Genomic DNA, 14,954 nt, shown 5'->3' on the forward strand with positions numbered 1-14,954 from the left:
AGCCGGTATCCCGAGCATCTGTTGCAGGCAGCGCTGTGGCCTTCTCTTACGACAGCACCACAGGAACACGCGTTAGCACTGGAGGATTGATCTTGCAAGGATCAGTGCAAGGACATTTCAATGAGGAAATGAATAATTCTTTACTCTGATTATGATGATTAATTCCGTTATGTCAGCAGCCTTTGGCACAGCCAGTGACAGCAGCAGATTTCATATCGGAAAAACCTAATTCAAGAGCCAAGAACCTTAAAAGGGAATTTTGTGCTGTTAAGTAATAATATTAACAAATGACATGCAAGCAGCTATAATTTTATGTATATGCAGAAACAGACTTTCCTCAATCCTATGTAAGACTTCGTACTGATGTATAATTGTTTTGTATTTGAAACATCAGCCAAGATATAAAAACCTGGCATTTTTGCCAGAATTGACCAGCCACAGATGGACTGAACTGTGGAAGTTTTTGGACCACGTGAAGTTGAGGATAAATTCTATCACAGGTGTCGATTTCACAAATAAGTAACTGCTGTTGCACTGGCAGGCATCCTACTTCCCTCACTTCGAGTTTGGTTATGCAAAAGACTAAGCAGGACATCTGTCAGGTACACAATTTAAGATGGGTAGGTCTTTGCTAGCACATGAAACTGGATGGCCCTAGAGCTGCAATACTAGAAGGGGATTTGGCTTTCAGACAGCGCATTAACTGGTTTCCTCTCCAGTTCTGAAGGCATGCGCTTGACATGCACTGATCGGGTCATGCCCCTCTCTCCAGTACAGTTTCTTCCCTTGGCTGCCGTAACCAAGTTGTGCTCTTTGTCAGTTTGTTTTTGTCTTGGATGTGTTCCAGGTCATGTCTTTCATGCATCGGGTACGCAGCATTTAGGAGGGAAGTACCAAGGCCAGGTTCCTCAATCCTATTTTGTTAGGAAATGCTCATTTGGCAATCCTAACGTTAAAAATTACTCTCAATAGGTTATACTCTGCCAACATATGACCTTTAGCTGTAAAGAAACAGTAGAGAAAGCACCACAACAGTAGGTAATTCTATCATCAGTTCAGATATTTGACAGACAAGAAGAAATAGCTCTCTTGCACTTGAAGCATGGCATTTAGAAAGCTGGAGTAATACTTTATGTGGCTGCCCTTGTATCTTGATCTGTCCGCTGTGAAAGTTGCTATCTGCACAACATTCCCCCCCCAGGAGGAACTGAAATACTATCAGTGCAACACTGTCACTTAGATGCGTAGATCGGCAATTAACACGCTGACTTTGAAATCGGAATCACTGCGAACACTTCTGCAAGTGTCACCTCATCAGCTCAGATGTGCTGATCACTTGCCTTGGCCCAGCACACTTGCACAGAACAGTATTTGAACCCAGTACTCTGAGCCCCGCCCTGTGTTTTCTCACCTGATCAATTCATATACAGTGGTTGTTTCCTATCGAATTTTTTATTTCTTTGTATGATGTACAAGGAAGAGTTGAAGGCTAGGCACAGAAGAAGCCAGTCTCCTTTTGATCTAATGAGAAATTGTCTTACAGATTTTAGTGGCAGAGAGGATACACCAACATTTTTATTGCAATAAAATGCTTGATTATCTGAGGTGCACTTGTAATGACTGCATATAGCCCCATTGATAAATATCTAATACCAAAAATGCTGGAAAGGTAATGTCCAAGTACATCGAGAACTATATTTATCTGCCTTACTATATAAACAAGAAAGTTGTTTTAGTGTCAACTTAAGACTTTGTATACAACTTGCTTTCCAACTATTCAAGGGAGATCAATATTTATGATAATTCATTAGAGAATGCAGTTGACTTTTATTGTGCAGACCAAAAAAATGCAGTTACCAACCCACCACTACATTAATTTTATGAAATCAGTTAACAAAATTATTGTAAAAAATAACTTAATTTCTGATGAGCAAATGGAAACAAGTTGTACAGCACTCCCATGTTCCTGTGTTGATACGGGAAAATGGCATTGAACCATTATACTCAGTAACTCAAGGACAAAACCACTTTGGTTGCTTGGGGAGAAAACAGGAATATTTTTATTCCCCTCAGTCCAAAACCCAAGATTGGTTTATACCAAAAAAAAAAAAATAATATATCACTTGGAGTTACTGCAGAAGCCCCACACTCTTTACTCTCTAACTTTGATATCTAAGTACCTGATAGAGCTATCCTACTGGCACGTACACAACTGAAGTGAAGCACTGCTTGACTCCTTCCAAAAGTGTTTTTAGCTTGCCAGCGTACCAAGCTTAATCTTCAGGCTCCTCGTAATGTGCATACCCACTAGCATAGGTCCTTCCTAAATTCAAATTGCTGAATACATCTGTGGTCTCTGTATCAGAATCCTTCCCTCCCTCATCATTGTCATCTTCATCGTCATCTTCTGCTTCATATTCATCATATTCATCCTCACGATCACCTGCATCTCCAGCCTTGCTGGATGAGAGGTTCTTCCAGTAAGCATCGTAACCAGAAGCTCCATCTGCATCTTCACCTCCAGTCTGTCGGCCAAACTTCAAAGAGCGTGCTGCAGGCAGAGAAAAATCATCATGTTCTCACTCCTCAACAGCAATTTGAGCAGAGCATCCGACATTTCTTTTCCATCCTTTTTCACTACTCGGCAAAGAGCATACAATGTTAGACAGCCTTTTCTTAAATCTGATATTTTCAGATTCAATCCTTACTCTGACAGAACTTTTCTGCTGCACAGTCTGTCCCCCTGCAGCCAAGTCTGCATAAACAATAACTGCCCCCAGAGTATGACTTTGGTTTTAGGATAAACCTCTGGTACTCTAGCCAAGAAAACCTGTAATTGGAAGTGCTTTGCAGACACAATACATACTTTGATTTATTCAGGAGTGGTTGAGGTAGATTGTATGCATGTTATCAAATCACACTTCGAAATTAATCAGCCAGCTTCTTGTAAGGCTTAAGCAGTGATGTTCTGCAATTTTTCCATAACTCAAATCTCAAACTAAACAAAAGCTTTCACTGTATTGGAGTCAATTAGTGATTAAGAATGAGAGACTGCTCAATTCTAGAACTAAGAAACATGAAGTTTTTCCCAAAACTAATGTAGCAAAGGTTAGCAAAACAATTGAAAGTAATCAGACTTTATTCAGTGTTCCTACGCAGAAAAGTAGTCACCGATGGCAGTTGTATAGCTTGTTAGCTAGAGAAGCAGGCTTACTTGACATGCTCAGATCCTTTGTTTGCTGAGTTTCATGGCCACATTTAGGGCAGGGAGGCTCTTTTCCTTTTTCCTGTTTGAAAACCTTACTTCGCACATGATCGTCACAAAAACAAGCCTGTGGGGTGAAAGGAGAAAAGGCTAAATGTTTTAATCATAGAAGCATGTTCTTCAGCAAGAAGCAAGCAAAAAAGTGGCTAACAGCAGCAGGATTTTCTGGTTGGGATTAAAATTTAATGAGCTCTGTCTGCAGTGTAACTGGAGTCTGTGCACAGAGCAACCACTCCTCTGTTGAATGTAGTTTCACGGCTTCCTGGGGAGGAGGCTGGATAGAGAAAGTAACATACTCGGGGACTGGCTTACAGTGCTGCTCGCAAGGAGCCTGGCAAACTTTGGTTTACATTGACAAGCTTAAATAAAACACAATCGGAGAGGTATGCCAGAACATGACTATGCAGTGACCTGAAGGCAAGAATAAGAGATTGAAATTTCACGTGCTGAGCACCAGGGTGCCAGTGAAGATATCTGGAGAAAAGAACAATTTGGAATATGAAATCGATGCCATGGGAGACTGCGGGGAAACACATGGAGGGCAAGAAGAGTAACAGCAGGCAATGAACCAGCACCTGGAGAAATCTGGGAAATGCTGATGGCAAAGCAGGTGGAACTTTTTATACAAAATTACTTCTGAGTGTGTAAAACCAAAAGCCTGACATCAACAAATCAGCCTCTGCACATGTAAAACTGGATTAGCTGGGGAGACTATTTCTATTGGATCCAGGCTGCAGTGTTTTCTGGTTTAAAAAACAAAACAAACCCAAACCTTTTAAATTGTCTTAGTTCTATGCTGGATCAAAACTTATTCTAAAGCCTTGGATTCTGTTCAAGACCAATGATTGGTTTTGGGGTTTTACTGAAAAGGCCCGAACACGGTACAGCCCAAATTTAAACACAGAGGGCTGGACAAAGCGAGGATCACCTCAGCCGGCATAAGGATGCACTACACTGGCTTGTGGCTAATAGGCAAGCACAGATAAAAGCCCTTTTGTTCCCCATAAGTCTGCCCCCAGGCTTCAAAAACTAATACAAAAGTATCAACACTTTTTCAGTAATGTAGAGGAAGACATGAGAAGGCTTGATACCAGCCTTGGAGGCTAAGGAGAACAAGTCTAAAATCATAGCTACTTGCAACTGTCTTTACTCTTTACCTTACACCGCAGGCATGAATGCTGCCCAAGCCTGTTACAGGAAACACCTGTTGGAGAAAATCAATATGTAAAATTCAGTACTTGGAAACTGCAGACCTGTGATGTTTTTAAAACCTTGTAAAAGTATGCAGTAATGTAATTGAGGCGTTTAAGTTGAATTCCCTGACACAACTGCACTTTGGCAACACGAATCAGTCACTTTACCACACAGTACAATTTTACTGGACTTTCTTTCCAAGTCTAAGTCTCATTACTGCAATGTAATTTGACACAAAAGGTAAAAGTTCAGGAGGGGAAAAAGTTTAACTATTTCTTGAGTTTGCAAATGTTTTAAAAACAGATGCTTCGGAACTAATTTGGTATTAAGCAATCACCTTGTTTTTCCTCTTCTCATAATGTCAAAAGAAGGAGCGCTAGCATTTTACAGTCACTTTAAACAATGCCATGGCAGCCTTTAATACCTTCATCTCACAGGATATGAGAACACTTAGAGCCTGCAAACTTCCAAACGTACAACAGCAGTTTTGTTCTGTATTTTCTGCCACGTCCTTTGGAAATGTACTTTATTGCACACAACTTCATCTGATTATCTGTCTAACTATGTTAAAGAATTGTAGCTGGCACAGAAGCTGTGAAGAGCAGAATCGGTGCTCAAAATTGAACTTGTCTTGAAGCTTCAAACTGGTTTCCCTACTCCACTAGAGGGAGTACAGTGAAGGCAGCAACACGAAGCTGGGTGAATGAGTAGTTACTCCTCAAGAAGCAGTAATACGTATTTTATCTCTGGTCAAGTACTCGTTCCCTTCCACCTTGCCTTACTCCTGTGGCAAAAAAGTTTTTGAATCTGAAGTAATAAATATCAGGGGTTCTCCACATGAGAACCACGGGACTTGGCGCTCTGTCGTGTGTTTAAAGATGGAACTGGAAATGCCAATGCCAATGCCTATGTACAAATGTTTTCGGACCACCTGCACTTTAAAAACTTCTCTCAGATAGTGATAGAAAGTAACAGTACCTTTTTCACAGCTAGAATGGGATTTAGAATACAATTGCATGACCGCATTTAAAGTTCATGTATTCTGTAAAAGTTCAGGTTTTATAATCTTGTTACCACACACTGACAAAAATCCTGCCTCTCCTCTGAGACTGCACTGTGCCAGAAAACATTGAACACAGTGAAAACCCTCAAAAAAGCAATTTCTCTGTTCAGGGTGTGACATCACATCTGTGAATTAAAAGCTTCCAACAATCACTGAAAAAATATTCTTGAGGAACAGCTGTTGCTGCTTCAATATTGCTATGCAGGAAGTTATTCTGGCAGAATACATCAAGGGAAGCTAATCAAGGCTTAGAAAATAGTTGGCTGGGAAAAAAAGGATGGGAGATGAAAAGGAGATAAGAGATTTCTAAAGACAGACTATAACATCGACATCAACAAATTTTCTGAATTGGGAGAAATCAATTAGGACAAGAGATTAGTCAGTTCTGTAGAAAACAGTCTTATACATACTAAAGAGCACCTTGAATTTCTGTAAGGATTGAAAATGTTGTAACAGTCAAAATACACACGTACAGGTTTTGGAAAGGACAAACGCTTGCCTCATGGGATAAACCAAATAGTAGTTAATGGTGGGTAGAAAAGAAATACTTCTACAAAAGATTAGTTATTTCAAACATGCATAGTCTTGGTTTGTTTGTGTTCTGTTTTCTCTTAACTTGCCTTGAAGTTTCCACATTTCAGCTGGAGACAAGTAGCAGACTAGCCAAGTCAGGCACAGCCATCATATCCTCTTACAAATACCAGTTTCAGTTTTGTCCACACAATTAATCGAAGTTCAAAAGGACGCAAGGTCTTCAGCTACCTGTTCTTTACTCACTAAAAGCGGACATGTATAAACATTCAGTACAGTACTAACACATGTCCACAGTCCCCATCAGTGAAGAAACTAACACTGAGTTCATGCTCTGGATGAACACTATTTTTGTTACCTCCTTCTGTGCTCACCCTGTCTCACTGAATCAGATGATGACTGCTTCCTGAGTCATGGCCTTCCTCAGGACTTGCTGCTTTTGCAAAATCAACAGCTGCTAACCCTTCACCAAAATACAGGCCATCCATAGCGATCTGGGAAAGTTTAGCCAGACTAACACAGGTGGTACTATTCAGGGCAGCCATTTTCCATGAGGAACAGGTATCTATAAATAGCTCTTCATATGGTCAGAAGAGTGGAAGAGAGCTCCTTCTTGCCTGCAGAGCCTTGTGGAGTAAAAAAGCAGCATCAGCAGTTCCAGCAGCTTTGCTGCAGTCCTGGCCACTGCCAACACCACAACTTTAGAAACGGCTGGCTCATGCAACAGCAACTTCCCATGGGAGGACTGTAAGAGCCAGGCAGAGAAACGACTGCCGTGTACAATCTGGCACGGAGGAAGGTCAGAAACAAATACTCTAGTCTAGATAACTGGATATTAAGAGCAAGCACATAGGAAACTGGCCCTTTCCTCCAGTGGTGGAAAAGGTGATGGAGAGTATTCTGGAGCACAGAGGAAGCAACTGGAGAGTCTGCTTAGCTGTGGTGAAAGGGACTATGAATAACTAACTTACATTTAAAGGTCTCTGCTTCCAGAACTTGGCAGCTGGCTTGATGTTCAAACTGATCATCTTCACAGAGGAAATTATGGCAAAAAGAGCAGGCGAATATTCTGCCTCCTAAAAGATTTATGAAGGCAAAATAATCAGCAATGGGCATAGGCATCAAGTTCTTCTCTGCAAACAATTTAGGCAGTAGTTTTGACTGAAGACCAGTCCTCCCATCTGTCACAAATGCTTCAACAAAGTCCTAAATTAGACACTGCCTTCCATTATTATACTGAAAAATACCATGTATCCTACAATACAAGACAGCATAAACATAAAACAAGTATCACTTCTAGTGCTTTTCTTCATTTTAATTTGACTATGGCGTTAAGTATTTTTCTTAAATCAGACCACATTCTCTCTCATCCCATGTCCGTCCCTCCCACCCCCTCACCTCTGACGCACACTCGAAATAAACACTTTAAAGGACTCCACAAGTGGAGAGCAGTATGGTTTGCCAAGCAACTGGGAATCCAAATACCTGTACTAGCGCAGGTAAATGGAGTGGGAATGGCAGAAGATTGTGTATTGACAATCTGATGCAGTGCTTAATTATATGAAGCACTTGGCTGATAGGACAGTTAATACTTTAGATTACAAACCTATCCCCGAGCTGAGCACTGCATGTTCTTGAGCAGGTGAGCAGGGTGTTTACATTCCCCACTGCATAAGGTCTGTTTTCAAAATGGGGAGAATGCCTTGCTTTGAACAAACATACAGACTAATCAGTGAAGATTAAAACTGCTATGTTAAGAATACAGGTACAATAACTTGAGCACTGTGAGGAGATAAGTATCATTTAGGCTTTCTTATTTTTAAGCGTGAGCAACCTACCATGGTCCCAGACACTTCTTTCACACTCTATACATTCTGCATCTGTGAGAGGACAGATACATGCATGTGTGCTGAGACACTTCCTCCCGTGACACACCCAAGCTTCACAGAAATCACAGATTGCACCCTGCAATTACAGAAAGATACAGTCTTGAGATTTCTGCAATACTGAGAAAGAGACTCTTATTCCATAACCCTGAATGTATCCAAGTATCTGTTCTCTCAGTGGGTTCATTCCAGTTGAGTGACACAGTATGAACCGCATCTGTATTCCTATCAAGCTGCTCCACAGTTCATCTTGTTTGTTTGATATTCATTTCTGCAGCATTAAATGTAATGCAAATAACTTGTTTTTTCCTTTTGTTTTTTTATCTCCTATCTTAAATCTTATGCATGAAAATTGTGTCCTCCAGCTGAAACCTGAGATCCATAAATGATAACTGGCAAAAATGCAATTTCAAAAAAGACCTCAAAAATGCCACTAGATTCCTTGCTATGTTAGAACACAAGCTCCGCAGAGAGCAAAGATCAAAGTTAGACTCTTTAACTTCCATTATGCTTGAACTACAAGATCTACACATCAACTATCCCTTAATTGTAGCATTTAAGAAGCCTCCTCAGCCCATATATAACAAACCACCGTGTGCACTACATGCACACAAAACTATGGAAAAAAAAATGGTGAATCCACATTAATTGTTGATGAAAATACTGCATCAGTGAACACATGGAATGAGTTTAGGAACTTCAGGCTGGAAAGGCCAGCTGTGTTACTGAGAAAAGCTGACTGCCAACTGGAGGCAGAAACAGCACAGAAGTTTAGTCCATACAGCACTTCATGCAGAGTCTTCCAGAATGGAGTGACTAACATGTCCTTCTAAGAACAAAAATTCAAAGGGCAGAAGCTATGACTATCTCTGCTAAAAGCCAAAATGATTTCTTTTTTTAAAAAATTAAATTCCCCCCTAATGCTATGGAACAGATTTCTCTCTCTGATACTGATGGTGTCTGCAATACTGAGAAGACAGCAACAAAAGTCCACTGGTTTCTACAGAACGATCCTAGATTTTAATAAGGACTGGGAATTGGCTATGGGGCATGTAAACTCCAGTGCTGTCGATGCATGTGCTTAGGGCCTGCCACCAACACCGATCTGTTTGCATCCAGGACGTGTCAGAGTTTGCAGAAGTTGAATCTAAAAATTTGTAATGTGAGTTACCAGTATACAGGAAAAATCAGTTTGTGATGGTAAGATGAGGAAAAAACAACACACCTGGCATGGTACATGCTACCATTCCATACATCTATTTTATCTTTTTTCAAAAAGACTTGCACAGGATAAGCTCGTGGTGCACAAAAGGCTGTAATTTTTTATACATACCACCATTGCTAGTCCAGTACTGTACACACCAGCATGTTTTATAACACAGTCTGAAGACTTCATCATGCATTTGGTTTTTCCTGTTTAAAAAAAAGGCAAGCAACCAGAAGAAAAAAAAAAAAAATTGGAATGAATGTTCACGTAAGAGCAGTACTTCAACCAAATATCTATGCTTAATTGTAAATCTAGGTAAAAATAATGCAAACAAATATCTGCAACCTGCAACCCACTCTCACATCTCCCTTAGATTAAATTAATTATTGTCTGTTTTCAGCCAAAATCTCTTGTCCCAGTACTGAGATAATAAGGTAATGTGTTGTCTTGCTCTATGTTTTGAGGCATTGGCAAGAATTTCAAATGTCAAAACAAATGAAAGAACAAAATTAAGGTTAGAGTCAAGCAGTGACATCTTAAAAAACTGCATTTAAAATCACTGCTAGTTCTATCCCACCATAAAAGCAGCGTATGCCATGTGCAACGCTGAGGCCCTCTGGGGGGGTGGGGGGAAACAAACCCACTTTCACCTGATTTAATTACTTACAGGCACTTGGATACTTGGGGTTTTTGGTGGTTATTGTTGGTTTTTTTCTTTAAACATGTAAGAGATTACTTCCTAGACAAAATAATTCCCTTTAAATGCAGGGGATGGGTGGGAGAAAAAGCCACAGTCTGCACTTCAAAGTCATTCTGACACAAGCAAGCAGTTAGGGTGGCGACTTTCCCCTACTCCTTGCCTCTGATACAAATAGCTCTATCAGAAAGATCTCTGCTCCGTATGCAGCTCTACAGGCAAAAAACTCTTGTAGTTAGCCCAGGCTACTGCAATCGACTTTCATCACTGATTTAAGCTGCCCTGCCCCAGACCCCTTTGGTGTCTCAGTTACTGCCTGCTTAGAGAAATCAACAAACGGGTGCAAACCCATTCAAGAGCTGACAAAACCAAATTCTACTCTGAAAATGTAATTAAACCCCAGTATGCAGCATCAGCAGAGTTTTGTATTAAATCACACTTCAGATACCAAATGGCACTTGGAGGGTGAGGAAGGACCAGTGGTGGGCTGAGCTGGGCAATGAGAGGTGATGGGGTATTACTGATTCTGGAGCACTGCAATACAGCTGCCTCGCTCCCATCCCTCAAGGACTTCTCTAAGATGATGTTGGTTTACAGGGGCTGTCCCCAGTGCTTAAGGACCAAACAGCTCCAATGGTCTTTGTCTTGGAAAACCCTGGGACTCAATATAATTTTGTCATTGTTATTGGGGAATGCTTTTCCTCCAGGAACATACTGCAGATTAAGGTAAATGCAACACAGAGGAGTAAATTTCAGATGTATAATATACTGTAAGACAGACAGCATGTTTTTAGTATTTCACTGCATGATGACAGAAGGAAGTCTTATGAAGGATGACATACTGCCGTTGCGTGCTGACAGTCTGGCTTCCAGAAATGCTCGGTATCTGCAGGTCCCAACAAAGGCACTGGGAGCTGCAGATGTCGGCGGTTCTGAGAGTCAAACTACAAAAAACCTGAAAATCTGCAAGGATGTGTTGAAACAGTAAAACACCAAAGTTCACCTCAAAGTATGAAATGATTAGCAATATCCTCTGCAAGCAAGCAGCTATTTAGAAAAAAAAAGGGCATTTTAGTCTGATTCAGAGCTGAGTTCTGTCACTAGGAGTCCTTCTCTTCTGATGTCAAAGCTTCACCCCTCTAGCACATATAAATAACACAAGCAGCATATTACATTACAAAACCACGCAAGGTTAATAATGTACTGTTGCTTTAATTAAGATAAAACTGATCAGAAATTATATCATCCCTAAAAAGTAGTATTTATTGGTACCTTGCTGGCAGTCAAAGCATTTTTAACTTTGCTGTTGTTATGAAACAATACTCCACATGTTCAATGAAACAGTCAGATGTTCTCAACCCTAACAGGCAGTGAGACAAATTCTTCCGAAGATCAAATACTGAAGACAAGCTCGTGACCCAGGCTTGCAGACTCTGGGGCTCAGAGGCATATGCACTAGTGCCTGATCAAGCAAGATCTCTTCTCAAGGAGGATATTCACAGTGGGTTTAAGAGAACCTGCTCCACAAATCACAAAGGTGCTTTAAGACAAAGGTACTCTAACTGCTGAGAGTTTCACACCACAAATGGGACCGAGGATAGCATGTTTTCGTTCATTATTTCTACTTACCACATTGTGCACAAATCGGTAATTTTTGAACAGAGTTACAGAAGTAGCAAAAAGCTCTATTCTTCTGTCGTCTAGGCACATGGTGGGGGGGTGGCAAAAAAAAAGAAAGCAAGTATTAAAAAAAGACCTGTAAAATGTCTGAAACCAATTAATGTTAAATTACTGGTTTTAGAAGGGGAAAAAGACTTACCTTTGGCACTTATCACATTCCTAAAGAAAAGAAATAAAATACTGGTAATTATTTTTATTCTAGGTAAAATATATAAAATTTACAAACTCCAAAGGGACTCTGAATTATGTTCTGATTAGGAATCAAACTTTTTATTGAAGTATTGTACCTCTGAACAAATGCAACCTTAAATATAAAGGAAGGATGGTAGGAAGAATCTCATTCTAGTGGCATTAAATACAGTCAATGTATTATCACTGGTTTTACATAGTTTAAAATCAAGTTTTGTAATATAAAATAGGTTATTTTACCATCGAAGCATTACAAGGATGTTTGGCTAAATCTATGTTGCCTCTTGAAGCCCTTATCTGCTTTTCACGTTCACGACGGTTCTCAGCTTTCTTACGAGCACCAGTCTTCTTTTTAGGCATTTTTCACTGTCTGTGGGGGGGAAAAAATAGGTATGTAATGAACACACACAAAACTACGTATGTAAATACACGGATACATGTGACACATCCAGCACTAAAACGGGATTTTGGACTTCTGATGTTAACTGTGCTTCATCTCCATTAATTTCTTTTTTCTGAAAGTTTCTTTTCAAAGATATAATAAGGGGCCAGTCCCTTAGGAAGAGTCATGTGATGAACCGTGAAGAATCTTGTCATCCAGAAAGGACTTTGCCATCTTAAACTTTGTGCTTAACTATCTTTGAAGTGTTTTGCCTTACAAAACACAGCAGTTTTGGTTTTTTTAGCTTTGCTTGTGATCGGCCTCTGGTTTTGGTTTGCCTTGTCTATTTAATAAGGACAATATTCAGCTCATTTTCTCTTTCACTTCTCTCTCTTCTCATGCTCGCTCACTACTTCGATCAGTCAAAAAGCATTCTTTAGGTGAGCGAATCGTGGTGTACTGCAAAAACACCAATTTCACACTTTATGAAGGCTTAGAAAACAAACTGTCATTACACAGCTTTAAGAGCCATGACAAAGGGATGTTTGGACTGCTTATTTACCATTCTAGCACATTAGCAATAATGAAGTGATGAGCGTGCATTGCTTTGAAGACACCACTGTTTCCCAAGAAGGGTTTACACTAATTCTTTGGGTTCAACATGTGTGTCTATTTTAACATTCTAGGAGGGAAACAATGCAATACAGTGGTGAGACCATTGGGCAATCAGTCAGACCCCTGCGCTCTCATCATCTCCACAACAAACTGTGCAGTTCTCACACAGGCTTAGTTTATTCTGTGTTCATAATAAATTAGGCAGGTACTATCCCGACTTCACGAAACAGACAACTGAGAGACTAGAGGTGTGGTCTGATGTTAGCATTTCTCTTGTCAACACAGGCACTCAAGATAGACATCCTTCCTTATGCTCCATCTTTATCATCCCCTCCTTTCTGCTGATGTAACTGTTGTTGGTGTTACATTCTAAACCAGATACAGGTTAAAAACAAAACCAAAAAACCCAAACCAACAAGCACCTCCAAGGCCCAGGTCAGCACAATCTGCGGGGCGAAGACAGTGAAAGGGGCAGCAGGGGTATTTGCTTAGAAAGCATGGCAATAAGAAAGCAGCTAAGGACCTCTCCACTGAAAAAAAAATTGTCTTATTGAATGTAGTTCTAACAAAACCACTCCCAAGTCTACGGCCCAGGTGGATACCCTTCTTCATGCTGTAGCTACCAAACCATACTTCCTTGTAGACAATAAGATGGCTGAATTTTCTGAAATGTTTAGCTCTTTGGTACCTCACCACAGTGCTTCCATTTTGAAAATCTGGCCTCTCCAGCAAGTTGCCCCAACATACATTGCACTGTACAACTAACCCGCAGTTCTTTTAGCTACAAGTACACATAACGGTGCTCCTCGCTCTGCCTTGTTTCTAAAACTGCAAAAATATACTTTCAAATAATTGATAACTAAGACTTGAGTGTCACCTTAAAATCTCAATCTCCACTTAGAGAATTTGAAGAAAAGCACTACAGGCTTCGGGCTTGGCAGAAACCGCCCCACGTGGTAGGACAGCTCTGCCCAGGCAAGGTTCTGCTGACTCCAGTAGGTCTATGGGCGGCTACTGGGGCCACTGGCCTGAGGAAATGGGAGGTATCTGCTCTCCCCAGCCTCATCCCTGACTCCAAGCAGACATGTAGTCATGTCAGTCTACGGTTGGACTTGATGATCTTCGAGGTATCTTTCATCCATAACGATTCTATGATTCTGTGCTGGCATCTGGAAGGACAGTTGTAGCATCAACAGGCAATGAATTGTAGCAGCTTAAACGTGGGAGAAAAATTAATACCTTTGTTCAAAAGGTCTTATAAAATAAACCCAACAATTATAACTTTCCCAAACAATGAAATATATTGTCCTGACCAAATACTAAAATTTGGTTTTGATAGCACACATAAATCAGCTTTCTCACCCTGCAGCATTTTGCACCGCGTTTAAATTGTATTAGTGTCATATTTTGTAGTCAAAATCGTATTGCTGAGCTGCCTGCGGGCAACAGTCATTATTCTAAAGCGTGACATTTCCGACGCTGGGAGTCGAATATGAGGCTGCACGCTAATTTTCAAACTGCTCGAATGCTGATTTAACCACAGAATCCAATAGTTAGTATTTATACCTTGACTTCTTTACATTACCTCATAATCAAAAGCGCCAAAATGACAAACTGTTTTCATGAAAACCACTGTCTTGGTGACTACTGAGGATGCAGGCGATGAGAAATCTTTAAGACGGTAGTTTTTAGAAAGTTGCACTAAACTACATAACAAAACTGCAATGTCAGGTCCTTTAACAAAGCTATCAAGTCAATCCAGGCTTTCAAACACCATCCAGTAAATAACATCCTATAGATCAATATCCTATCACTCTTATCTGAGCTTCCACTTAAGATGTTTGTTGTCTTTGCCCTGAGTTCTCCATTTTTAGGGAATTTACCATCTTTTAACTTTCTGACTAGAGCTTAATAGTGTTATATGCCAGAAATTATGATGGTAAAAACTTTGTTTACCTGCAATTCCTTTCAAATCAGTATCGCACCTTTTAAAGCACTAATCAGTACTTAAAATGCCTCTGCAGTATGTTCTCCCTCTACTTTTGGCAACGCTTCTGTAATCTGAGGCTGATGGATGACCCAAAATTGTATTTAGGTACCACAACACCGACATCAAATGCTCAGACAGGAAAGAGCCAGTGGAATCTGTCTGTAGTCCAGCTCCCCTGCAGGGTGGATAGGAGAGAAAAGTGCCTCCGGAGGATGCAAACCAACAGGTTCAATTATCAAGGAGATGCCTGCAGTG

General features: G+C 40.4%; 1 protein-coding gene across 1 annotated transcript; it reads right to left on the bottom strand.

Moving 5' to 3' along the window:
- Positions 1 to 1,805: 1,805 nt before the first annotated feature.
- On the bottom strand, positions 1,806 to 12,123 carry ZNF330 (zinc finger protein 330). Its single transcript, XM_009699678.1, has 10 exons — positions 11,953 to 12,123; positions 11,663 to 11,682; positions 11,473 to 11,543; positions 9,273 to 9,352; positions 7,892 to 8,018; positions 7,025 to 7,129; positions 4,423 to 4,469; positions 3,215 to 3,332; positions 1,987 to 2,551; positions 1,806 to 1,944 (listed from the first exon to the last, which is right to left on the bottom strand). The coding sequence occupies exons 1-9, from the start codon at positions 12,070 to 12,072 to the stop codon at positions 2,274 to 2,276; spliced, it is 966 nt and encodes a 321-aa protein (XP_009697980.1). The 5' UTR covers positions 12,073 to 12,123; the 3' UTR covers positions 1,806 to 1,944; positions 1,987 to 2,273.
- Positions 12,124 to 14,954: the final 2,831 nt, after the last annotated feature.

Source organism: Cariama cristata, unplaced genomic scaffold (assembly GCF_000690535.1).
Source record: "Cariama cristata isolate BGI_N322 unplaced genomic scaffold, ASM69053v1 scaffold10744, whole genome shotgun sequence".
Lineage (NCBI taxonomy): Eukaryota > Metazoa > Chordata > Aves > Cariamiformes > Cariamidae > Cariama > Cariama cristata.